Source organism: Rosa chinensis, chromosome 5, assembly GCF_002994745.2.
Source record: "Rosa chinensis cultivar Old Blush chromosome 5, RchiOBHm-V2, whole genome shotgun sequence".
NCBI classification, from domain to species: domain Eukaryota; kingdom Viridiplantae; phylum Streptophyta; class Magnoliopsida; order Rosales; family Rosaceae; genus Rosa; species Rosa chinensis.
In genome coordinates, this window is record NC_037092.1 from 4,878,733 (window position 1) to 4,903,729 (window position 24,997).

Genomic DNA, 24,997 nt, shown 5'->3' on the forward strand with positions numbered 1-24,997 from the left:
CACTGACCTTTGAAAAGAATAACTGAATAGCCACATATAAAGCTTACTTTAACAACGCTGACCAAAGAACCGTAAAAGTCACTTGCCCTGTCACCTTGTAAACCTGGCACCATAATCCCACTGTTCTGAACAGATTTGGTCTCTTCTATTTGTTTGATGTGCCAACGGATCCCATTCACAGTACAACCTGTAAATGTACTAACAGTATCAACCGGACCAAATGACAATGCATACAACTCATCGTTCACTTCACTTGAACCTTCCTTATGCAATGCATTAACACGAGCCTTAAACCATGTAGGAAAAGAATTTCTCTGTCTATCTTCTAAATCCAAATGACTCTCTCTTCAATATTTCTTTATGCTCACTACACAAACAAAAATCACAAGTAATCAAGTCAAACATTTCATTAAGAGATACTGCCCCTACCCCTTTCTTAATTTTTTTTCATAAACTGATTACTTTTCTAGATATTCAAATAGATAATAAAATGACAACTTAGCAATAAAAATAAGTTCAAACTTAAATATAAGAAAGGGGAGTGTAGTAAGTCATTCTACTACACAATATAGTTAAGTTACTCACGCTTTGAAGGGTTCAACTTCATCACAGTTATTCAATATGTACCAAAAAGCTGTGTCCTTGTCTTTTTTTGACCACTGGGCTGTTTTACGGCCATGCAACATATGTGCACTACAAGAAAAAACAGAGAGAGTCGCACTAGTTTCACCCCCATCATAGTTCCGCTCTGGTCGTGAGAAACTTGTCTCAACATCTTTGAGATACATGGAACAAAAGGTTAATGATTCTTCTGCAATATATCCTTCAGCGATGGAGCCTTCAGGATGTGCTTTATTACGTACATAATCCTTCAGATTTCCCAACTTCCTACAAAGTACAGGATATGACATATTATTAATAATGTACTAATTAAAAAAGCAATCATATTCAGGATTAAAAAAAAAAAGAAGAAGATATATTGATACTTACCTCTCAATTGGAAACATCCATCTCATAGGAACTGGCCCACCAAGTAATGCCTCATGCGGTAGATGCACATCCAAATGCACCATAACATCAAAAAAAGCAGGTGGGAAGATTTGCTCAAGTTTACATAGTATCACCACAATATCAGTCTGCAACCTTTTCAAATCTTCTACAATTAAGGTTTTTGCACAAATCTGTTGAAAAAAGCTTGACAGCTCTATAATGGCATCACACACCTCTCTACTTAAGTAAGGTCGAATTACCACCGGAAGAAGTCTTTGCAACAACACATGACAATCATGAGTCTTGAGACCGGAGATCTTTCCATCTTTAACACATCGAGAAATATTAGAAGCAAACCCTCAGGAAATTTGACAGTTTTGAACCATTGCCAAAAAGGCCGACGTTGCTGTGGTACTATTGTATAATACGGAGTATGCTTCTTAAAATCAAACCCATCTTTTTCAATATGCAGATCATCTCTTATACCCATGTCTTGTAAATCCAATCTTGCCTTGACTGTGTCTTTGGTTTTCCCAGCAATGCCTAATAATGTGCCCACAACGCTGTCACATATGTTTTTTTCAATGTGCATTACGTCCAAGTTATGTCTAATTTTCAGCTTACTCCAATACTCCAACTCAAAGAAGATACTCTTCTTTGTCCAGTTAAGTTCAAAGTCTACTCGCTTCCTTTTCTTATCAGGATTATCATCATGTTTACCAGGCTTATAAGGTCTGAGGCGATTAACTTGGCATAAGATGTCATCACCAGAAAGTAGTTTAGGAGGAGGTCTCAACTCAAATTCATTGTTGAATAGCTCCATGTTTTTACGCCATGGATGATTACTTCTCAAATTGCGCCGATGTGCCATAAAACAAATCTTACTTCTCAAGCCATAAGATGATGTATCCTCATTACAAACAGGGCATGCCATATATCCCTTCATGCTCCAACCCGACAAATTGCCATACGCTGGAAAGTCATTAATTGTCCACAATATAGCAGCTCGAAGGTTGAAAAAAGAATTAGTTGATTTATCATAAGTTGGAACACCAAACTCCCACAACTCTTTCAATTCATCAATTAAGGGGCGTAGATACACATCAAGATCCTTGCCTGGTGCTACTGGCCCTGGAATCAGCAAAGTCATCATCGAGAACTGTTTCTTCATACACATCCAAGGTGGGAGATTATATGGAACCACTATGACCGGCCACATACTATAGGAAAGGCTCATATTTCCAAATGGATTGAACCCATCTGTTGCAAGGCCTAACCTTACATTCCGTGGCTCTTGAGAAAACTCGGGATATCTACAATCAAAATCTTTCCAAGCAGGTGAGTCAGCTGGATGCCTCATCTTGCCTTCTTCATCAGCTCGCTTATCATGATGCCACCTCATATTAGTAGCTGTATCGTTCGACATAAATAGTCTTTTCAGCCTCGGTTTTAGTGGGAAATACCGTAGAACTTTTTGAGGAATCTTCTTCTTTTTACCCAGATCAGAATTAGAACCTCTATATTTATACCTTGGTTCACTACATTCTGGACAGAACTCTTTATCCTGATGCTCTTTGTAAAACAGAGCACAATCATACTTGCAAGCATCTATCTTCTCATAACCTAAGCCCAAACCTTTCAACATCTTGTTCGCAGCATAAAATGAGGAGGGAATGTTATTAGGCTAAGGACACACTCGATTCATCACCTCTAGAAACATATCAAAAGACTTGTTAGTCCAATGATTAAGGACTTTGATATGCATGAACAAAACCATGGCAGTTAAAACTGAAAATCCATCACAACCAGGGAAAAACTCTCGCTCAGCTTCAGCCATTAGTTTCTCATACTGATCAGCATCGCTTCTCATCCCATTAGATCCATGATTATCCATCACATCTTCATTGCCTTCTTGTATCTCATCCTCCTCTAGATCTTGAGCTATATCATCCATGTCAGTAGGTCGGAATGCATCATTCAAAATATCATGCACAACATCATTGGCTCCAACAATCTATTCAGCCATTGGGGGAGAAAGAATTTGTGATCGCTGTTGCACTGTTTCTCCATGAGATGTCCAGATGTCATAACTCGAAGATATGCCATAGTTTCTCAAATGTATCTTCACAACTGGTATAGTTTGATGATCATGGTTTAGGCACTTGATGCAAGGACATCTAGTTCTGCCTTTAACATCCACATGCTTGCTTGCAACTTCAAGAAATGACTGAACACCGCACTTGTACTCATCACTCAACTTGTTCAGATTTTTTATCCATTTTCTATCCATGTTCAGTCCTATATTTAACAAGTATACATGCAAAAGAAAAAATTGCAGCAGGATAACTAATTGCAGAAAAAAATTATAAGTTACATGCAAAAAAAAAAAAAAATAATAATAATTGCAGCAGGATAACTAAAATAATGTTCAAGAAAAGAACAATCTATATGTAACTTGGGAAAAAGAAAAGAGTTGTGATCAATCACTACATGCCTACTTATTTAAATTCTTAAGTTTCTAAATGGGTGCAAAAAAAACAACGTACTATTTCACAATATAATAAGAAGGGATTGTAGAACAATCTCGAATATTACTTAATAATTCAATCTAAAACAAAATCAAAATGGTAAAAAGGGAACATATAACAACCATGTAACATACCTTGAAATTGTGACCAGATCCTTCTAAATTTAACAATTGGTAACTTCCCCTTCTAGCTAATGGAAAGCCACACAGAATGATTCAAGAATTGCAATGAAAACGGGAGAAATAGATTTACTGCATATTGTTGATAGATAATGATTCAATAAAAACTAACTGCAACTACACTCACATGCATAATATGAGCTGCATATATTATGAACTACTTAGAACTTCACAATAAAATCAACTACTTGTGCGCAATACTAGAAAGTGCCACATAATTATAAGTTAAAATCTAAATTATATCTCCACTCAGTTCTAACACTCCGACCAAAGTGTACACTCAAATGAATGAATCAATAGATCGAGGACGTACCTGATGAGGAAGAAGAGCTAAAAAAGCATTCCAGATATCATATTTACCCCTACAAGACAATCATGTTTGTTAACAAAGCTATACATAATTAAACTCAAAAAGATATCAGACAAAAAAAAAGGGAAAACAAAAGAAAATTGTAATTTTGACTTTTGACAGCTTGAGCATACAACAACAAGATCAATATATCTATTACAGTCCAAGTAAAGAATAGAGACTACACATATCACTAACAAGTTGCCTCTCTTAATGCTAAAATGCCACCACAGTACATAACTTGTGCTAATTGTCACTTGAAAGTATATAATGTTCTAAATGGAAAGGAGACTTTTACAATTAATTGCTTAAAAGGCTTATATCTCTTCACCGTTAACACCTAAGTGCCTAATACTTATTAATTGCTTGATTTATGTAGATAGAAATATAATAGAAGTTATAGAGCACACTTACTTTTTATAAACATAGACTTCTATAAAAGGCACGCTGTGTTGAACATATATTGAAAACCAATAAACAAAAACATATAAACAATTGTAAACAAAAAAAAAAAAAACATATAAACAATGACATTGACCAAATGGATTTGATCAGACATAACATACATTGAAATGCAGTTTCCAGCCTTTGATTATATCATGAAAGGTAGACACACTCCCATGTTTGGCTTTTACTGTTATTAGTTATTACCTTGATGCTTTCAAATAATATTACTCTGCTGTTTATCAAATAGATTATAGACTAAGTTCTAAATACATTGCCATAGTAAGAACGCTAAAAGCACAGAAAGTGAACACTAACAAAGGGTTCCCCTCTCACTCATGCTATAATAATCCATGCTCAGTAACTTCCATGAAGCAACAAGGAAAGACTTACCCTCACTCTAACCAACCATATACATGTGTAAACAAAAAGAAGACCTACCACACACAAGATAACAAATAAGTACCTGTGGTGGCCGAGCTTTGGACGCGAGGTAAACAAAGAACCAGTGAAACCCACACCAAGAACTGGGGAACCTATTTCAAAGACAAATATAAGCCACATCAAATTCCAAATTGCATTCAAATGCAACCAATTTTGGTTACAGATAGCACTAGTAATCACTCGATCAAACAATTACAAAAACTAAAGCACCAAAATTTTGAAATTTGAGAACATACAAACTCAAAGCTTTGAATCAAAACTTTAAATGATTACAAGCCTGGGATTTGGTGGGAAAAAGATGAGAGCCATGAGCTAAAAGACACATCGTTGGACTCAATATGGTTAGAAGAGAGGAGATATTACAAAGTCAAAGGGCACATCAGAGCTTAAATTAGAGAAAAGAGTTGGGTTACTTTTTCCGTTGCATGCATAATTCTAATGCAAAGCTGCAGAACACATAAAACTCTTGCAGATTAATCATTCTTCTACTCAAATGATACCGTGAAATATGCTGATTAACAAAAGACGCACAACTCTATTTCTATGCAATTTCATTTTTGAGGTGTCGTTGTTGAAAGTGAAACTTTTTGGGACTAAATATTGCGTCTTACATGCATTGTAACTTCTCAATATATTTTCAAATGTTCTTTGTTCAGTGATGAAACCTATTTGTTTTATTTCTGAACCTTAATTGTGAACTTAAAAAGAAAAATGGTCCAAAAGGAATAGCAAATATGCAGCTATAAGAATTCTGAAGCAAATATACTACTGCTGGAGATTGAGCAGAAATAAAAAGAAGAGCTACCACACACAAGATAACAAATAAGTACCTGTGGTGGCCGAGCTGTGGACGCGAGGTAAACAAAGAACTAGTGAAACCCACACCAAGAACTGGGGAACCTATTTCAAAGACAAATATAAGCCACATCAAATTCCAAATTGCATTCAAATGCAACCAATTTTGGTTACAGATAGCACTAGTAATCACTCGATCAAACAATTACAAAAACTAAAGCACCAAAATTTTGAAATTTGAGAAAGTAAAACCGAGCCCTAAATTACAATACTTTAGCTATTGAGCAATCATATAAGCATTTCTAACAATTCTTCCCGCAATTTCCATGAAACAATAAAAAATTAAATATGATCCAAATTTCTTAATCAGTAAAAATGTAAGCTTGACTCAGATTTTGCAGTCCCAAATCAAATGAGCTATTGGGTTTTAAATTGGGATTTCTTAATGTTTTGTGGATCTTCAATAGTAAGTTTCATAGTGCCAATTCCTCATCCTATGCGAACATGAAACGCTATGAAAGCCCAGAATAACAAGCTTAACGGGCGAACTTGACACGACTTGGAAAATAACTTTGGACTGGAACGACCCATGCGTGAACCCATTCAAACAAAACCATGGAAAGCCCCGAGGCATCTTCACAAGCACAAGGCTAAGCTACCAAATTGATCAGCACCTACAGTTCATAAGGCTGAACATAGAAGAAGATGGAAAATAAGCAATTCGTTGGTACACTAGTGGATTAAAAGTGGCAATTATATCATTCTTGTTTCGAAATGCCACAACCATAAAAGCCCAGAAGAGTCGCTTCGGCACCTTTCACAAGCAACCTAAGCTACATGAACTCGTTAAGACTATAGGCGAATGAACACCTGCATCAAGTTTGTAATGCTAAACACAGAAGAAAATGATATAAGATGAATTAAAATTCATGGTGTGCCCTAAATCTAAATACCTGAGATGGATGAAGCCCTTAAGCTTCTGGAATCTTGTTCGTCTCCTTATGTTTTCTGCAAAGCTCAATCCAGTTGCAAAGTGTCTGTGACTAATGAGAAGCCCAAATGGTGCTAAAGCACAAAGTTGCAAGCTTGGGAAATCGATTAAAGCACCATTCTAGAGTATCCGAATACCTGAAAGAAATTGTGAATTAAACCACACATCCACAAAAGCCAACCCTTTAATCATCGGTTCGGAAAAACTGGTAAAAAAAAAACACGAATTGAAAAACAAGTACCCAGATATTACCCATATACATCTTCGTCCTCCTCTTCCGGCCCCTTGTTCTTCCTCTGTCTCAGACCATTCTCCTGATGAAGAGATCCACCTCTCTCTCTCTCTCTCTCTCTCTCTCTCTCTCTCTCTCTCTGTGTTCAACTCAAGCAAAGAAGCAAAATTACAAGTCGAGAAAAGCCCCCATTCAGCAATAGAGTATATAGAAAGTCGAACTTCTCAAATACCAATAACAACAACAACAAAGATCTACAAATAGTTTAATTTCAGAAACTTTTTGAAGGCTAGCTTACCAAGAGGGAACAAGATTGATTTCTCAATGCCATTAATGAAAATTGAAGACCCATTAACAAATATAAGGAAAATTTCACATATAGTTCACACATAGGAGAGAAATTGAGATTTAGAGTTTATGGGTTGAAAGTTACTAACCTGGAATTTGAGATTATGAGTTGAAAGTAATGGATATGGAGGGTGAAAAGGTTTATGACTGAGATCAATCTCACGCTTTCTGGGTTCCAATTTACTTTCTTCTTTTTTCTCCTTTCATAAGCGAGCAGATAATACGCGGAGATTCCAAGACAATTTACTCTTTTTTTATTGAAACGCAGCGTTTTCGCTGGTCCGAATGGCGGTAAATTTCCCTCTTAGGCCCAAAAATTTTATGCAAAAAGGTTTTGGCTCTTTTTTCTTTCCGGCGTTCTGGCCTTTAGGAGGATGGGACTGGTCTAAAAAAAAAATTAAAAAAAAAAAAAAACTCAAATTAGTGTCAAAAGTTTTCGACACTAACTTTAGGCCCTCCGTCACAATAATTGAGGAGCATTGTTGGACTGAAGGACGAAAGTATGGGTGACGAAATTAGAAATTTTGTGACCCATTCTTAAAATAGGTCACAAATTTAAGGTTTGTCACCTATAATTTTGTGACTAAAAGGGTAAATTCTTGTAGTGATAAATGTCAAATTTGTGGAAAACATGGACATCTCACTAGTACATGCTATCAGAATCCTGATTACAAACCTCAACAAGGCACTCATATTGCTAAATCTTCAAATACCAACAGTGGACCATCTCTTGAATGCCAGATATGTTCAAAAAAAAAGCCATACTGCTGCTAATTGCTTCTATAGAGCTGATGTTCCTACTGAACATCCATCATTGTCCATCCCTACTTGCCAGATTTGTGGTCTAAAAGGCCATGTTGCTTTAAACTGTTCTCACAGGACTAACTTTTCTTACCAAGGGTCTGAACCACATGCATCTCTTGCTGCATTAATTGCACAGAATAGTGGGAATCAGGGTGGAGTGTTCCAGCAGTCTCATGGGGGATATTCTGTGTCAAATGATGCTTCCACATCTCATTTTCATGGTGGTTTCCATCCTTGTCCTGGTGCCTCAACTTCTGGTATAGCTGGTTCTTCAACCAACACTGAAGTTTGGATAGGAGATTCAGGTGCTACTCATCACATGACCTCTGATCTGAGAAATCTGTCCATTGCTCAACCATATGCTGCAGATAATAAGATTACTATTAGAAATGGAGCAGGTTTGAATGTGGCTCATACTGGTGCTTGCTACATTAAACCTGTATATCATGTTTTAAAATTAAATCAAGTTCTCGTTCCTAGTCTAGCTATGAATTTGTTATCATTTACAAAGCTATGCAGGGATAACAGGTGCTTCATAACTCTTGATGAGAGTAATATTGCTGTGCAGGACAAGGTAACAAGAACAATTCTCTATCAAGGAAAGAGCAGTGAAGAATGATTATTTCTTTTCAAGACACCACAACTCACAACAATAAACCAACTATCTCACACTGCCTTAGTTGGGTCATCTGCTTCTTTTCCTGTTTGGCACCAGCGTTTGGGTCATCCTTCTCATCCTGTGATGACCAAGATGCTCTCTAGCTCCCAAATAAAGCCATCCAGCTCTGCAACAAGTCACATTTGTTCATTTTGTTTAGAAGGCAAGATGCATAGATTGTCTTTTCCTGACTCAAGTTCTCACTCTTCTGTATCTTTTCACAAAATACATTCTAATGTATGGGAACCTGCACCAAGTCCATCTATAGAAGGTCATAGATACTATGTGACTTTCATTGATGATTGTACAAAGTTTGTGTGGATTTTTCCACTAATCAATAAATCTGAGGTTCTTGCCAAATTTGTGCAATTCTATGCTTTTGTACAAACACAGTTTGATTATGCAATCAAGATATTTCAAATTGATGGAGGAGGAGAGTTTAATAGCAAAGCTTTTCATAACTTTTTGGTTTCAAAAGGCATTATACATTATGTCACTTATCCCTACACTCCTCAGCAAAATGGAGTTGCAGAAAGAAAGAATAGACATATCATAGAAACTGCCATCTCTCTGATGTCAACAGTAGGGCTTCCTAAGAAATTTTGGTTTCACAGTGCTGCTCATTCATGTTATCTCATCAACAGAATGCCTTGTAAGTTTCTCCACATGTCTTCTCCATATGAACTTCTATTTCACAAGTCTCCTGATTTGTCTCAACTTAGGGTGTTTGGCTCTTCTTGCTATCCATATCTCAGGCCTTATGCTCATGATAAGCTTGATCCAAGAACTACACAATGTGTGTTCTTAGGCTATGCTTTAGGATATAAAGGTGTCTTTTGTTACAGTATTTCTCAAAACAAACTGTGGATGTCAAGACATGTTCATGATGAAACCATTTTTCCATTTCTGTCATCCTCTAAGCTTGCACCAATTCAGACTGATCCTGTGACTTATTTTCCTAGTTACTCCTGGACACCCACATTTGTGCAACTTTCTTCTCTCACTTGTCATCCTCACAATGCACATCTTACTGAGCTACAGGATAATGCAAGTAGTGAAGGGGATACTAATGCTAATAACAGCTTTAACAATCATGAAACTAGTGAATCTCAGCTTCATACAACTCAGGACAGTCATCTGGTTCAATCTCAGGAAGAGAATATTTCTCAACCTGCAAATGCTGATCCAAACATTGCAAGAGACACATAGCTTTGAGTAGATGACTCTTCTGTAATGCTGACTGATAACCCTACAGAAGGAAATCTTAAGATGGTTCTTTCTATGGACAATGCTCATACTGATGATAATTCTGTGCAAAATGATCAAGTGCATACGTCAGAAGCAACTGAACAAACTGGCAATAGAGCTTTTCTTGGTCTAAATGACAATGAACTAAATACATTACAGTTTGGAGGGCTAGGTAACACAGCTGAAACTTTGCCTCAAGAACTCAACTTCATTGTGGATCAAAACTATAATGAGCACTCAATGATGACTAGAGCCAAGAATGGAATTGTAAAATCTAAAACATTTGAAGATTACTATTGTTTCTATGCTATTGCTCAACAACAGCTTTATGATGAGTATCCTTTTTTTAGTGGTTTCACTGCAATTGCTGATATCAGTGATGTTGTGGAACCTAAGTCCTTCAAAGCTGCTGCAGGAAAAGCTGAATGGGACAAAGCTATGCTAGAAGAAATTGAAGCATGCATTACAAAGACAAGGTACTAGGTCTCTTGTTCCATGCCCTGCAAACAGGAACATTGTGGGGAGCAAATGGATATATAAGATTAAGAAAAATCCTGATGGTTCTGTTTCAAGGTATAAAGTAAGATTAGTTGCACAAGGGTATAGTCAATCTAAAGGTCTTGATTATGATAAGACTTTCAGTCCTGTTGTGAGGCATAGCACTGTGAGAATAATCATAGCATTGGCTGCAATGAACAATTAGGAATTGAGACAGTTAGATGTGAAGAACGCCTTTCTGCATGGTGATCTGAAAGAAGAGGTTTATATGGCTCAACCTCCAGGTTTTGTTGATTCAGTACACATTAATTACGTGTGTCTCTTAAAGAAGTCTTTATATGGTTTAAAGTAAGCTCCTGGGGCCTGGAATGAAAAATTCACAAGTTTTCTCCCAAGTCTAGGATTTGAGTTCTCACATTATGATCCAAGTCTATTTGTCAGGCATACTTCAGCAGGTATGGTGGCATTGCTCTTATATGTGGATGATATTGTGATCACTGGCTCAGATACCAATGGAATTCATAAGGTGATTTCTGAACTAAGTATGGTTTTTGACATGAAAGATCTTGGTCCTCTAACCTACTTTCTTGGTCTGGAAGTCACTAGTGTCAAACAAGGAATCTTTTTAAGCCAAGCTAAGTATGCTAAAGATCTCCTGGTCAAGGCAGGAATGGATACAGTTCGTCCTTATAGTTCTCCTTGCCTTCATCATTACCAAATGACAAAAGATCAAGGTGTGCCTCTTAAGGATCCTACTATTTATCGTAGTATTGTGGGAGCCTTGCAGTATCTAACCTTTACTCGATCAGATATTGCATATGCCGTGAATACAGTTTGTCAATTTATGACAAGTCCTTCTGATGTTCACTTCAGTGCAGTTAAGAGAATACTGAGATATCTTCATGGCACCACTCACAAAGGTTTATTCTATAGTTCAGCTCATGCCCTATCCAATGCAGCCACTACACCAAAAACCTTAACACACAACACTTTTTGCACAAAAATAAAAAAAAGTGTTGTGTGATGAAGGAAAGTGAATCAGACAACATGTTTACTAAACTTGCGTTGTATAAGGTGGTTAAAATTTTGAAGTTTTTATCTAGAAGGTCATTGTACAACGGTTACAAGAATAATCTGTTGTGTGAATCAACAAAAAAAATTGCAGCAGATTTCCCTCCTAGATGGACTCAAATTTAGCTCCAAATTGTACCCTAGATGCCATTAAATTGTACAACAGTTTAGTTATTTGTGTTGTAGGAGTATACTTGCAAATCATCATACAATGGTTTTTAATATGCTGTTGTGCAAGTAAGTGGCAGAATTTGGAGAAGTCTCCAAAATGACATTCATTCCCCCCCAAAACAAGCATATTTGGCTTCAATGGTTTGTCATGCTTGCAACTTCCTACAACATAATGAACTATTTCTGTTGTGTGAATGAGAAATGCCTAGCCTAAGCTCCAAAACTGGCATTTTGATTGCACAAGCGGGAAATTTTCATCTTTTGTTTCATCAGCTATGTAGCAATTCAGACAACGTAAATGTATATTGTCTGAGTAACTAAAAAAAGAAAGAAAACAAAGCTATTGATTAATGCCTTAGACAACTAGGGCACATTTAAACAAAGTTAGTGCCTTGGCTGTTTTTCATAACCTCTCGATCACTTCTCTCAAGACACCCAACACTCACATACAGCTCCCCATCTTTCTCGCGAAATCTCTGTCCTCTTCATCGCTGTCCTCTTCATCGCTGAACTCTCACGTTCTACTCTCTCTCTCTCTCTCTCTCTCTCTCTCTCTCTCTCTCTCTCTCTCTCTCTCTCTCTCTTCAGATCGCTCCTCTCCCTGTCTCACTCTCAGTCTTCTCTGGCTCTCTTCATCATCCAACTCTCTTCTTTACCCAGAAATCATAGTCTTCCTCTCTCTTTCATTCAGAAATCCCAAATAAGGAAACCCCCAATCTTAGATTCCTCGAAATCAACCAAATCTCTATTGGTCGAACCCTCAATCTGAAACCCAAACTTCATTGACCTAACTCTCGTCTCCACAATTATGATGTAGGACGAGAATGGACCCAGTTTAGCCGAAAAACCATAAAAGTAATGAAGCGGTGTAGAATCAAGAAGAGTGATTGGAAAATAGGTAACTCACACGTAATCAGGTTACTAGCTGCTGGAATATTCAAGAAGATTTGGTTTTGGACTTTTCGGGTTTCTCGTGCGAAAAGTCAGGTTTTGATTTTGAATCAGATTTGACTAACTTTTGGCCAGAATGTCCGTTTGAAACGCATGATACCTTTCCAGAATGGGAACGACGAGATCTTCAAGACTCACTTTGGTGAGCCCTATCAGATTTAAGCCAAAATGTATCGTCTTAATTATCCGATTCGTGATTTAATATTTTTATGTTAGTTTTACATTCTTTTTATTTTAGGTCTTCTAGTTTATTTTGGATTTGTTTTGTTTCAATCCGTGGGCTTTAGGGTTTCATTGTTAGTCGCCCTAGGGTTTCTTTTCCCATATATAAGCAACCTTAAATGGCTGCAGAACTATCTTTTATCATATTATCAATCAAAATTGAGAGTTTTCTCTTTTATCTCTGGTGGACTCCAGAATCTTTGTTTTAGGTTTATTGCTTGTAAACCTAGGGTTACTTCCGCCCGTGTCAGTTGGTATCAGAGCGGGTTTCGCTCACTTCTTAGCAGACGACGATCCAAGGGAGAAATTCACTATCACCAACCTCAACGACGCTGGTCGTAGAGTATCTATCAAAGAAAGTTTCGTTGACGAGGAACATACCAAGGGATTTGCCCTAGGACAACCTCATCAATCAAAAAAAAAAAAAAGGAAAAAAAAAAAAGAAGAAAGAAGAAACATGGAACATTGGATATTCACAACACCGGATTATGACGACTTCCGAACTACATGTGTCATCCAAGACAAGGTATGCTCTGTAATAATTGACAGTGGTCTACGAGAGAATTTTGTAGCAAACAAAATTGTGGATTATTTTCAATTGCCGACAGTGAAGCTGAGTGATCCATACTGGATTCCATTTGGAGAGGATGAATATGCACAAGTAACAAAGGTTTGTAAAGTTCCTGTCTCTATGGGAAAATTTTATAAAGAAGAGATTACTTGTCATATGATTGACATGGATGACACTAATGTGCTTTTTGGAAGGCCATGGCATGAAAGCGTCAAAGGTGGTTATTGCAAAGATGACACATATTTATTTAGGTGGGAGTCACACAAAATTAAAATCAAGCCTGGAAGGAAGAACATCAAGAATTATCCTCCTAAGGTTTTCGAGAAGAAGTTAAAGTCCAAGTTTTCTTTGCCGGTTGAGATTAATAGTTTAATTGAAGAAAAGCCAGAAGAATTTCTAATGGAAGAACCTCCACAAGAATTCATGGATGAAGACCAAGAAGAGGTTAAAGATGAAATTGCTTATGAAGACATGGTTATTTGTACTGATGAAGTCTTAGAGCCTAAAATAAATCATTCAGAGCCAGATGTTATTCAAGAGTACAACCTTGAGAGCTGTGAAGAATCTACTAAGGTTGCCTATAACAGACTCATCTATGGTGTTGGGTTCATGATTGTGTCATCAGAATATGCATAAGACACTACTAGAATTATGCCATTAGACATCACCACTATTAAATCGGTCGGAATTGCACGCGATGTAAAAAATACATGCTAACATCAGTTTGTGAAAAATCGATTTCTATTGTGATTATAAACATCGGTCGTTAAATTAACTGATGTGTAAAGTCTTGTTCAAAAATTTTTAAAAAACGCGGAGGGACTAAGTTTGAAACTTTTGAGAAACGCGGGGACTAAAAATTTCATTCCCCCCACACTTGTTATTTTTTCACTCGAACCCTAACTCTCACTTTGACTACGATTGACACCGGCACCTCCTTCGACGCTCTCTGACCTGAGCTCATTCTCTCTCACTCTTGCCTCCTTCCTCTCATGCTCTATTTCCATGGCTACTGTCTCTCCCTCATTAACCACCTCCGTCCCCTCACCGGCGCCATCGCCTCTGCGGGCAAGCTCTCTCCTGCCGCAAGCTGGTGTTTCTCGTCCAACAGAAGGCAGAGTGGCGGGAGAGGAAACGCGCCCGACGCAGGAAGCGACGGGAATCAGGATCCGACGGTGAAACCGAGTCGAGGTCCGAGAAGAAGAGAATCAGAAGAAAGAGAGGAAAATGGAGAGAGAAGAAGACGACCCAGTGAGCGAGGTTCTCAGAGATCGATTCAGCTCTCCACCATCTCTATCGTTGATGCCGAAGGTACTAAAATCTTCACACTCATTAATTCGACGGCTTTTGATTTCGTTTCTGGTTTTTTTCTCAGTTTTCAATTATAGTTCTCCAAGCAGCGAAGAGAAGGGGCATGGAGATATCAGAACCCGTGGTGGCTTGCATTTCCGACTTGACCTTCAAATTAATTTACTGGTATTTTATTTAAAGCTTTGCTGGTTTGCTTTAAAATTGAGAATCGGAAGTAATTTTGTGATTAATTTTTACAGTTCTTATGGCGCATAGCACTGAAGTTTTTCATTGTATTGACTTGGTGGAATGGGTATCTTGAATTCGATTCGATATCTTGAATTCTTGCTGTGTTTGATAGTGTGAATTTCTCTCAGGTAGTTGTTGGGGTTTCTTTGGGCACCCAAAATATAATGGTGCAAGGTAAGTTTTCGAAAGTTGCTATCTTAATATATACATTATGTCCTGTGTGTGTGTGTCCTCTGTGTCCTCTGTGTAAATACATTAATATATTTACTTTGTTTCTGTGTGTTTACTTTGTTTCTATTTTGTATAACTTTAATCACTTCATCATAGGATACAGAGATATGGTTTTGATTTTGCCATGACTCTGCAGGTTTGCTGCTTGTATAATATTCGTGGGACTGATGTTGATTACGGTCCAGTTGTTCATGCCTTTGCGATAGTTACTCTGAACTCAGCTTTCTTCTATGTAGACAAAAGGAAGGTTGAATCTGAGGTCAGTTGACTCATATGTATCTATTTTTATCATCTTCTCAGGCAATATTCATATGGTGGTGAATACTGGTTTTCAGTTTGAACTTATCAAGACTCTGGTAATAATAGATGAATTTACTATTGGCCCTCACAAATTATGTATGTGATTACTGAAACCACGGAACATGATTTCTAGAATGCACAAAACAGGTCGCCCTGTACTTGTTGGCACAACTAGTGTTGAGCAGAGTGATTCATTGTCTGAGCATTTGCAAGAAGTTGGCATTCCCCATGAGGTGTGGTCTCATTTATCCTTTTGGTTTAAGTTGATTACTGGGGGAGTTTGAAATGGAATTAAATAATTTAATGAAAACTGTGTGAATTTAATTATTTACTTGGTACTTTTATCTCGAAATTGTGGCACAAAGCGGTCGTCTAGGGGCAGTATACTTTGACAATTTTATTGAGTGACAAGGTTTTCATTCACAAACTGTAAAACTGTAGTATCTTGACAATTCTAATGATTATAAAATGCTACTCTTCTTTTAAATTAGTTTGGTGATGAACCTAGAATTTGATTTAATATTAGATTCACTCTGATTTCTTGCAAGTGGTCTTCTTGTTGTATCATTCCTTATTCAAGATTCACTGCTTTTTCCTTTGATGAGCATGTGAACTGTCTGGATTTTTGACATTTATTTTACTGAATATTCTACAGGTTCACAACTAGAGCAGGAGAGAGACCTGGAGGGTGCAGCAGCTAAACATAAGAGAAAGCAGGCTTCATCAAACTTTGAACAGACCTCTAGTATAGATGGTATGGTTTATGTTTTTTGTTCGGTTGGATCATGTCCTTGATTTTTCTTTAAATGGCATATTAGAGGTCCATAATATCTAATGGTTTTAAGTTTGTAAATAATAGTTTTGGGTATGAACTGGTATAATTCAAATGTGTATGTGTATTTTCTCGACTTTCCTATAGGTTCAAATGTTGACCATGAGAGAGACCTGGAAGATGCAAAGGATAGATCTAAGAGAAAGAAGGTTCCTACAATTCATGACTGCAAGCAGTCTCCTTGCATTCCATCTGGTTCAGTCTCGCTTTCTCAAGGATCTCTCACAATTTGAACTCCAATTTCCCGATCGGGTTCAGTGAGGGTGAATGGGAAAGAGATAAGTTACAGTGAGTTTTTGGAGAGGTACATGAGCTACCACCCCTCAAAAGCTAGCGTTTATTGATGTCGCAAAAGGAGTCGCATGTTTTCAAAGTTGAAGGTGCGTGTATTTTCGCCACACAATCATCCATTCCATTATAAATTAACCTGTCAATGGGATAATAGATCTTTAACATTGTTCAAAACTGACAAACTTGTAATTATATCTCAACCAGTAATGGGAAGTAAAGTTTACTCATTCATGTTTATGCTGTAAGTCCTATGTTTTCTTAGTTCACTTATCCTTTGAAATTGCTCTAGTGCATGCTTGAGACTAGCTTGGTTGACAACATGGGCCATACATTTTCTATACAGATCAAGTTTTTGTTTCAGAGCACATGACTGTCACGATTTGCTTCTATTATCAATTTATCATATCAAATTGTAAAATGTTTTTCAATATGGTATATTGGCTACAGGCAGAAACCTTGATTACATTTATCTGGCAGCTATCTGCGTCTGGATATAGTGGAGTACCTGAAGTGGTAGCTGATCCTCTAGGTGAAGTTTCGAGGACATTTCAGGAGCTTGGAATATGTGTTGTGCAACAATGTGCTAAGATTCGCCAACAAGGTAAGCTATCTTAGACCTCCAGTACCTATTCAGGTTAACAAAGTTTTCTGGTAAATTACCCTAGTAAGATTAAGGGAGTAACTATGTATAGAAGGTATTAGTATCTCCAAAGCTTTGAAATCAAATTTTAGTTTGAAGTTGTGTTTTTCCAACTTAAAAACCTTGCAAGCTAAATTCCCTTATTCTTTTACTGAACTGGTCCTTTTCTAATGAAATATTATGTTTTTCTATTGTAGTCTCAACAGCAGTGACCTATGATAAATCTATCAAGGCAATAAGAGTGAGGGTACCAGATTCAGATGATGAATTTCTTCTCCATCCTGCAACTGTGAGACGGAATGACCGCTCTGCCCAAAGTGTGGTATGACAAGATTTATTTGGAAGCACCAAGTATAGAGCTCTTTTGTCTGTTCTTTTTTTCTTTCCCAGAGTAGCACACTATTTCTGCAAGATGACGTGCATATAATGTTTGATTTATGACACTGGTCCTTCAAGAAAACGGCTTCTGCGAGTTCTGTCATTTTCACATGAGCACTACATCACTTCATAACTTGGTTTAAAGCAAAGAGAAGTAAGAATATAGCTATTGAATTTTACCTGCTTTGTTTTTTAATGTTTAATGTTTAATTTTTTATTTTAAGATTATTCTAGAGTTAGAAATTGATGTCCATGTAAAACAAGACTTTGGAGAGAAACTAGTTGATGGGGATATATAGTAGAGGTGGCTAAATTTCACACCAAAACTTTTCAATGGTCAAGGTTCAGAGCAAACAAAATGTTACTTTCTAGAAAGAAACTACGGCCTTATATCCTCTGTTGCTGTAGAAATTTGGTTTGTTGGCCATAAGTTCCCATTGATCTACATGTATAATCCTTTTGACTTTTAGGTGGCTAATTTTATTCTCAATCAGGATGAGCGGATAGGGGAGCAAAAATTGAAGTATAATGATGGTCCAGAAAATATTGAACCTGAAGAAATTCGGCCCATGGAAAATTATGCCATGTCAATAACATGGCCAGACGGATTTAGTCGGGTAAAACATGTTTCGTTTGAATATTTTAGTCAAAAGGATTACTGAAAGAAAATGGCATCAGGGATCATTTTATTGCTGGGATACTAGACAAAGTGACAGTGGGACACTATAGTGTCAATTGAAGTGTAATGCTTGCTGAATCCATGCCAGGAATGCTGACGAACTTTCATCATATTTGTAGTTGGCGGTAGAGGCTCATAAAGGATATACCCAACAACAATTTGACGAGGTGTGCATTGAAGTGGCCGACTAACAGACTTTGCTGTAGATTCTGACTACTTTCATGATTTTGAGTAAGGCTAGTTAGCTTTTGTTTAACATTTTTGTAGTAGATGAAATGAATGCAGCAATTATGAACAAAAATGTAATAGTAATTGCTTGCCTAGCCTTGTAGTAGGTTAATTGGGGTTTTTGTTTTGCCTATTTTGTGAACTGTCAATGATGATGATTTTGGACAAAATACCCCAATATATATTGAAATCACTTTGGTCAACTGTGGATATTGCAATATTGTATAGCAGCAGCTACATATTTTGTGGACATCAATCCTCTTATTTCAAACTGATGTCTATGTATAAAGTTTAAATCAGTTATAGCTATAAGAACTGATGTCCAGTAAGAGAGATACATCAGTTCCAAAATCAATATCGATGTCCCATTAACCACAGGAAATCGAATTATTATGTTGGAATCGATGTGCCATAAGCTACTGCACATCGTCTTTTAGAAAAAGATCGATGTCCAATATAAGTATTGCCATCGATGAGGACAAGAAAACCGATGTTATGAAAATATATGGACATCGTTTTTTATAGTGATTCGATATATTACATAGCATTAGACATCGTTCTTTTACTGGAACCGATGTAGTATAAGATGATTAACATCGTTTTTTCCCTAGAATCTGATGTTAATGTAAGTAAATAAATCGGTTCATATAATATTCAACTGTGTATATTGAATTAGGAATGGTAGGATATGAGCCAAATTACACGTCTAAATCATGAACAACAAGAAACGTTCATGGTGACTGATGTGTGAAGCAATATCAGTCATCGTTTTTAAGTAAATAACGATGTTAAAATGTATAGTTGGGCTATAGGATCTATATTTCTATAAGCATTAAAGGCAAAAATATGAGGGTTTAACAATATATAAACATATAAATTTGTCTGAATTTAAACGTATTTACATCGATTTATAATGAAGAACCGATGTATATAATTATACCAGACATCGGCTAAAAACTGATGTCTGCATTTTCCGGATCTTTCTCATCAGGCACTAAGACATCGGTCGGAATTCTTTTTCTCATCGGTTTTTGGCCGATGTCTGAGGCCATAATTCTAGTAGTGAGATCCAGCCAATAATCCACATGTCCAATTGTCTAATTTTTTCTCAGGTCTTTTGTCTACCTATTCTTGTCCTTTATTCAAGAGGAACTCGAGGGCGAGTTCTTTCATAGTGGAGGAGAATGATGTAGGACGAGAATTGACCCAGTTTAGCCGAAAAACCATAAAAGTAAAGAAGCGGTGTAGAATCAAGAAGAGTGATTGGAAAATAGGTAACTCACACGTAATCAGGTTACTAGCCGCTGGAATATTCAAGAAGATTTGGTTTTGGACTTTTCGGGTTTCTCGTGCGAAAAGTCAGGTTTTGATTTTGAATCAGATTTGACTAACTTTTGGCCAGAATGTCCGTTTGAAAAGCATGATACCTTTCCAGAATGGGAACGACGAGATCTTCAAGACTCACTTTAGTGAGCCCTATCAGATTTAAGCCAAAATGTATCGTCTTAATTATCCGATTCGTGATTTAATATTTTTATGTTAGTTTTACATTCTTTTTATTTTAGGTTTTCTAGTTTATTTTGGATTTGTTTTGTTTTAATCCGTGGGTTTTAGGGTTTTATTGTTAGTCGCCCTAGGGTTTCTTTTTCCATATATAAGCAACCTTAAATGGCTGCAGAACTATCTTTTATTATATTATCAATCAAAATTGAGAGTTTTCTCTTTTATCTCTGGTGGACTCTAGAATCTTTGTTTTAGGTTTATTGCTTGTAAACCTAGGGTTACTTCCACCCGCGTCAAATTAGCTGGATTTACACCACACAGCCATGGGCCAAGAACTTGAAGAACAAGCAGCGCCGCCGGCCATCCTCCGATGGCAAGATTTGGGCGAGTTGCCGAAAAACGAGCTTATTACTAAGGCTCCTGAAGACAATACCCCTCCTCGTGTTATGTAATTTCTGTTATGATTTTAGGGTTTTCGAGCATTATGTCATACTGGAGTGATCGTTTGATTTTGTACCTAATATTAATCTTGGCTGATTATCTAATAGGACCTTCAATCGGGGAGGATGATTGGGACGGGAACTGAAAGTGAGGGACTCTACTGTCTCAATCTGCCAAAGAAAGGAACGTGCAATGTGGTAAACACCAAAACACATGACCTATGGCATCAAAGGCTCGGACATCCATCTAGCAAAGTGTCTTTATTATTTCTTTTTTTTGCAAAATAAATCTTGCAATGCAAGTCATTGTTCCATTTGCCCTTTAGCTAAACAAACTAGAAGACCTTTTCCATTGAGTGTTTCTTCTAGTAATTATTGTTTTGATTTGATTCATGTGGACATATGGGGTGGTTACCAAGTCCCATCTCTTTCTGGGGCACAATATTTCTTAACCATAGTTGATGATCACTCTAGAAGCACTTGGGTTTATCTCATGCATCACAAGTCACAAACACGAGCCCTACTCATTCACTTTGTCAACTTAGTTGAGAATCAATTTGGCAAAAGAGTAAAAATTGTTAGGAGTGACAATGGTTCAGAATTTAAATGCACACAATTTTACTCTTCTAAGGGTATTTTACATCAGACTAGTTGCATCAACACGCCCCAACAGAATGGCGTCGTTGAGAGCAAACATAGGCACTTGTTGAACGTTGCTCGTTCACTGCTCTTTCAATCAAACTTGCCTAAACTATATTGGAGGGATGCCATACTCACTGCTGTCTATCTAATAAATAGGACACCGACACCACTTTTGCAAGGTAAAACACCTTTTGAAACATTATTTCACAAGTCACCAAACTACTCTCATTTGCGTGTTTTTGGTTGTCGTTGCTTTGTGTCTACTCATCCACTCTGACCTAGCAAATTGGATCCACGCTCTACTGAGTGTATCTTCCTTAGTTACCCTCATGGTCAAAAGGGATATAAATTCTATAGCCTGAAAGATGAGAAAATGTTAGTCTCACGAGATGTAAACTTCTTTGAAACCAAGTTTCCTTATCAATCCAAACTCGCCACATGTTCGTCTCGTGTCAGTTCTCCAACACCTCCTCAACTCTTCCCTTCTTTATCTATCTCACCTCACATTGATGACGATCAAATCTTCTCAAATCACTTGGAATCGAATCTTGATTCTAATCCCACAACTTCCGCTGATATCAATCCCACAAATCACTAGGAATCAAATCTTGATTCTAATCCCACAACTTCCACATATATCAATCCCACAAATCACTCGGATTCAAATATTCCACGTACCATCTCCTTCTCCAAATACGTCACCACCAGACTTATCCATATCCCAAGATGCAATGCCTTATTCTTCATTGCCACAACCACGAAGATCATCACGGCCAACCAGAACTCCGACCACATTGCAAGGCTTTCATATTGAGGCAGCCATTCCTTCACGTACTGCGCCATCCTCTTCCACGAGCGAGGTTCCTCCTCCAGGTACTCCACATTCTATTGCTCATGTTTTATCCTATGATATACTCTCTCCTACAAATAAAGCTTTCACTATTAACATTACACTTGAAAAGGAACCTAGATCTTTCTCTCAGGCTGTCCTTGAACCACGATGGAGAGAAGCTATGGACAAAGAGATTCAAGCTCTTCAAGAAAACAAGACATGGAGTTTGGTGTCTCTCCCCCCTGACAAGAAACCAATCGGTTGCAAGTGGGTTTACAAGATCAAACACAACCCAGATGACACAGTAGAGAGGTATAAAGCTCGTTTGGTTGCAAAAGGTTATAGTCAAGTTGCAGGGATTGACTACCGTGAGACTTTTGCTCCGGTGGTCAAACTAACAACAGTTCGAGTATTACTCAGCCTTGCAGCTCTTCACGGTTGGCATCTTCATCAACTAGATGTCAACAATGTTTTCCTTAACAGTGACCTCTATGAAGATGTGTACATGAAGTTGCCTCCTGGTTTCAGACGAAAGGGAGAGAATAGAGTTTGCAAGTTATACAAATCATTGTATGGCCTCAAGCAAGCATCGAGGCAGTGGTTTTTGAAACTTTCTGGTACTCTCAAGACTGCCAGATTCAATCAGTCTTGGTCTGATTACTCACTCTTCGTCCAACACACTCAAGGTAGATTCATAGCCTTTCTAGTCTATGTTGACGATGTTATATTGGCAGGAAACAACTTACAAGACATCATGGAGACAAAGCACTTCCTTGCAAGTCATTTCAAGCTCAAAGATATGGGTCAGTTAAGGTACTTCCTCAAAATAGAAGTGGCAAGGTCCAAGCAAGGCATTGTTTTGTGCCAACGAAAGTATGCATTAGAGGTCGTTGAAGATGCAGGCTTCTTAGGCGCTAAACCATCTCGATTCCCCATTGATCAGAACTTGGTGCTAACGCAAGGTGAAAGAGTCGTGTTAAAGGATACCTCTCAGTATTGCAGATTAGTTGGAAGGCTCTTATACCTCACAATCACGAGACCAGACCTCGTATATGTTGGACATATCCTAAGTCAATTTATGGATAACCCTAGACAACCTCATGTAGATGCAGCTTACAAGGTGTTGAGATATGTTAAGCAGACACCAGGACAAGGAATACTTTTGCCTTCCACCGGACAATTGGAGATCAAGGCGTATTGTGATGCAGACTGGGCACGTTGCAAGGACACAAGAAGATCAACTACTGGCTACTGCATTTTCTTAGGCAATGCACCCATCTCATGGAAAACAAAGAAGCAAGGAACAGTTTCTCGTTCTAGTGCAGAAGAGGAGTACAGATCTATAGCAACGACGTGCTATGAGCTTATGTGGCTTCGAAGTTTATTAAGAGATTTGAATGTTAAACATCCACATGCAGTTAAATTGTTATGTGATAATCATGCTGCCATTCATATAGCATCAAATCCCATCTTCCATGAACGCACAAAGCATATTGAGATAGATTGCCATGTTGTGCGGAAAGAAGTACAGAAGGGGCTAGTCAAAACCATGCATATTGGAACAAAGGAACAACCAGCTGACTTGTTCACCAAGCTGCTGGGTTCGAAGCAATTTTCAGCACTATTGAGCAAGTTGGGTGTAATTAATATACACTCCAACTTGAGAGGGAGTATTGAGGAAAGGAATACCATATGATTTGGAGGTCTTCGTTATTGGGATCTTCTGTATCATCACAAGTTAATTAAGAGATTTGTATTACTATAGTTAGTCCTATAATTATGGATAGAATTAGCATCCTGGTATAAAACGTTGTAAACCATTCTGAATGAAATGTAGATATCACATATTATTCACACTATCAAATCTCTTTATTATTAACCAGTTTGTTGTTTGTATAAACTAATTCTTATGAACGTTGTGCTCCAGACAAGTCAATTAGTGCCCTTTTTTTTTTTTAGAAAAAAAAAAACACATGCAGTTCTAAACAATTTGTTAAGGAAAACTTAGAGAGTTTCTATTGGAACCTCCAAATTTACTCATCTGACCTCTCTACTCTCTACACCTCCTTATTGCTTTTAAATACCCAATGTTTGCTCACTAGACCTCCTTTTGAATTCCTAAAATAACCTTAGTTATATTATTCACATACAAAACAAGAAATTACTCATTATACCTCTAATTCACTCACTACACCTCCATTCTTTGATTTTTATTTTTTTTTATTTTGCATGCAAACACAAACTTGGGCCATATTTTATTACTAAACAAAAAATAAATCATGACCTAGCTAGAACCATACTTGCAGCACGTACACATAGTTTGACTACAATATTTATATATATAAGTTAACTTATTAACTCCTATGCTCCTATTAATCGAAACGAACTCATATGCTCCTATATGTGGTGATTAAACACACTGAAGGCCATTAAGAAGATTGATAATGTTAGAGTCGAACACAAACACAGAAAAAAAAAAAAAAAAAAAAAAAAAAAAAAAAAAAAAAAAAAACCTAAAAGCCATCGTCTCCCATTCAAAAACTCTCCTCCTCCAACCAAACCTTAAACAAAGTTAGATCAAGAACTTAATTAGAGTTCTGAAAAAATTTCTTAGCCTTTTTATCGACAACAAACTTTATACTAGTATTCAAATAATACCTTGCTTGGAAGCTCTGAAACATTGAATTGTGTATCCATTAATAACGTTATTTCAAATAGTTGCAATAGCTCTTATGAACGTTGCTGGCTTTGACGTTGTGATTAGAACGGGAACGTTATCATGGATGAGAGTAAGATCACAAGTCTAGGGTTTAAACCATTGTATCGTGAAAACTAGCTAGGTAGAGAGGTTTGTAAAGAAAATATTAGTTAATTAAAATTCATTGTCTATAATTGTCATTTTATAAGAGGATATATATGTAATTCAATAATTCAAAGGGGGTGGAGGTCAAATGAGCAAATTGGGAGG

General features: G+C 37.2%; 1 protein-coding gene and 1 long non-coding RNA gene across 8 annotated transcripts; one reads left to right on the plus strand and one right to left on the minus strand.

The window, feature by feature from the left end:
• Positions 1-745: 745 nt before the first annotated feature.
• LOC121049367 lies at positions 746-1,346 on the minus strand. The gene is made up of 3 exons (XR_005799724.1): positions 1,224-1,346; positions 991-1,143; positions 746-888 (listed from the first exon to the last, which is right to left on the minus strand). It is a non-coding gene; the product is annotated as an uncharacterized LOC121049367 (long non-coding RNA).
• Positions 1,347-14,401: 13,055 nt separating this feature from the next.
• Positions 14,402-18,822, plus strand: LOC112165282 (fe-S cluster assembly factor HCF101, chloroplastic-like). Of its 7 annotated transcripts, none has more exons than XM_040506735.1 (10): positions 14,402-14,970; positions 15,162-15,207; positions 15,401-15,620; positions 15,698-15,797; positions 16,220-16,318; positions 16,484-16,776; positions 17,135-17,288; positions 17,525-17,649; positions 18,200-18,322; positions 18,504-18,822. In XM_040506735.1, the coding sequence occupies exons 6-10, from the start codon at positions 16,759-16,761 to the stop codon at positions 18,573-18,575; spliced, it is 492 nt and encodes a 163-aa protein (XP_040362669.1). In that variant the 5' UTR covers positions 14,402-14,970; positions 15,162-15,207; positions 15,401-15,620; positions 15,698-15,797; positions 16,220-16,318; positions 16,484-16,758; the 3' UTR covers positions 18,576-18,822. The 7 variants fall into 7 exon arrangements, 5 of the variants coding, with proteins under 5 accessions (XP_040362669.1, XP_040362670.1, XP_040362668.1 ...); XM_040506736.1 differs by having other exon boundaries at positions 15,712-15,797; XM_040506734.1 differs by having other exon boundaries at positions 15,401-15,523.
• The last annotated feature ends 6,175 nt before the right edge of the window (positions 18,823-24,997 follow it).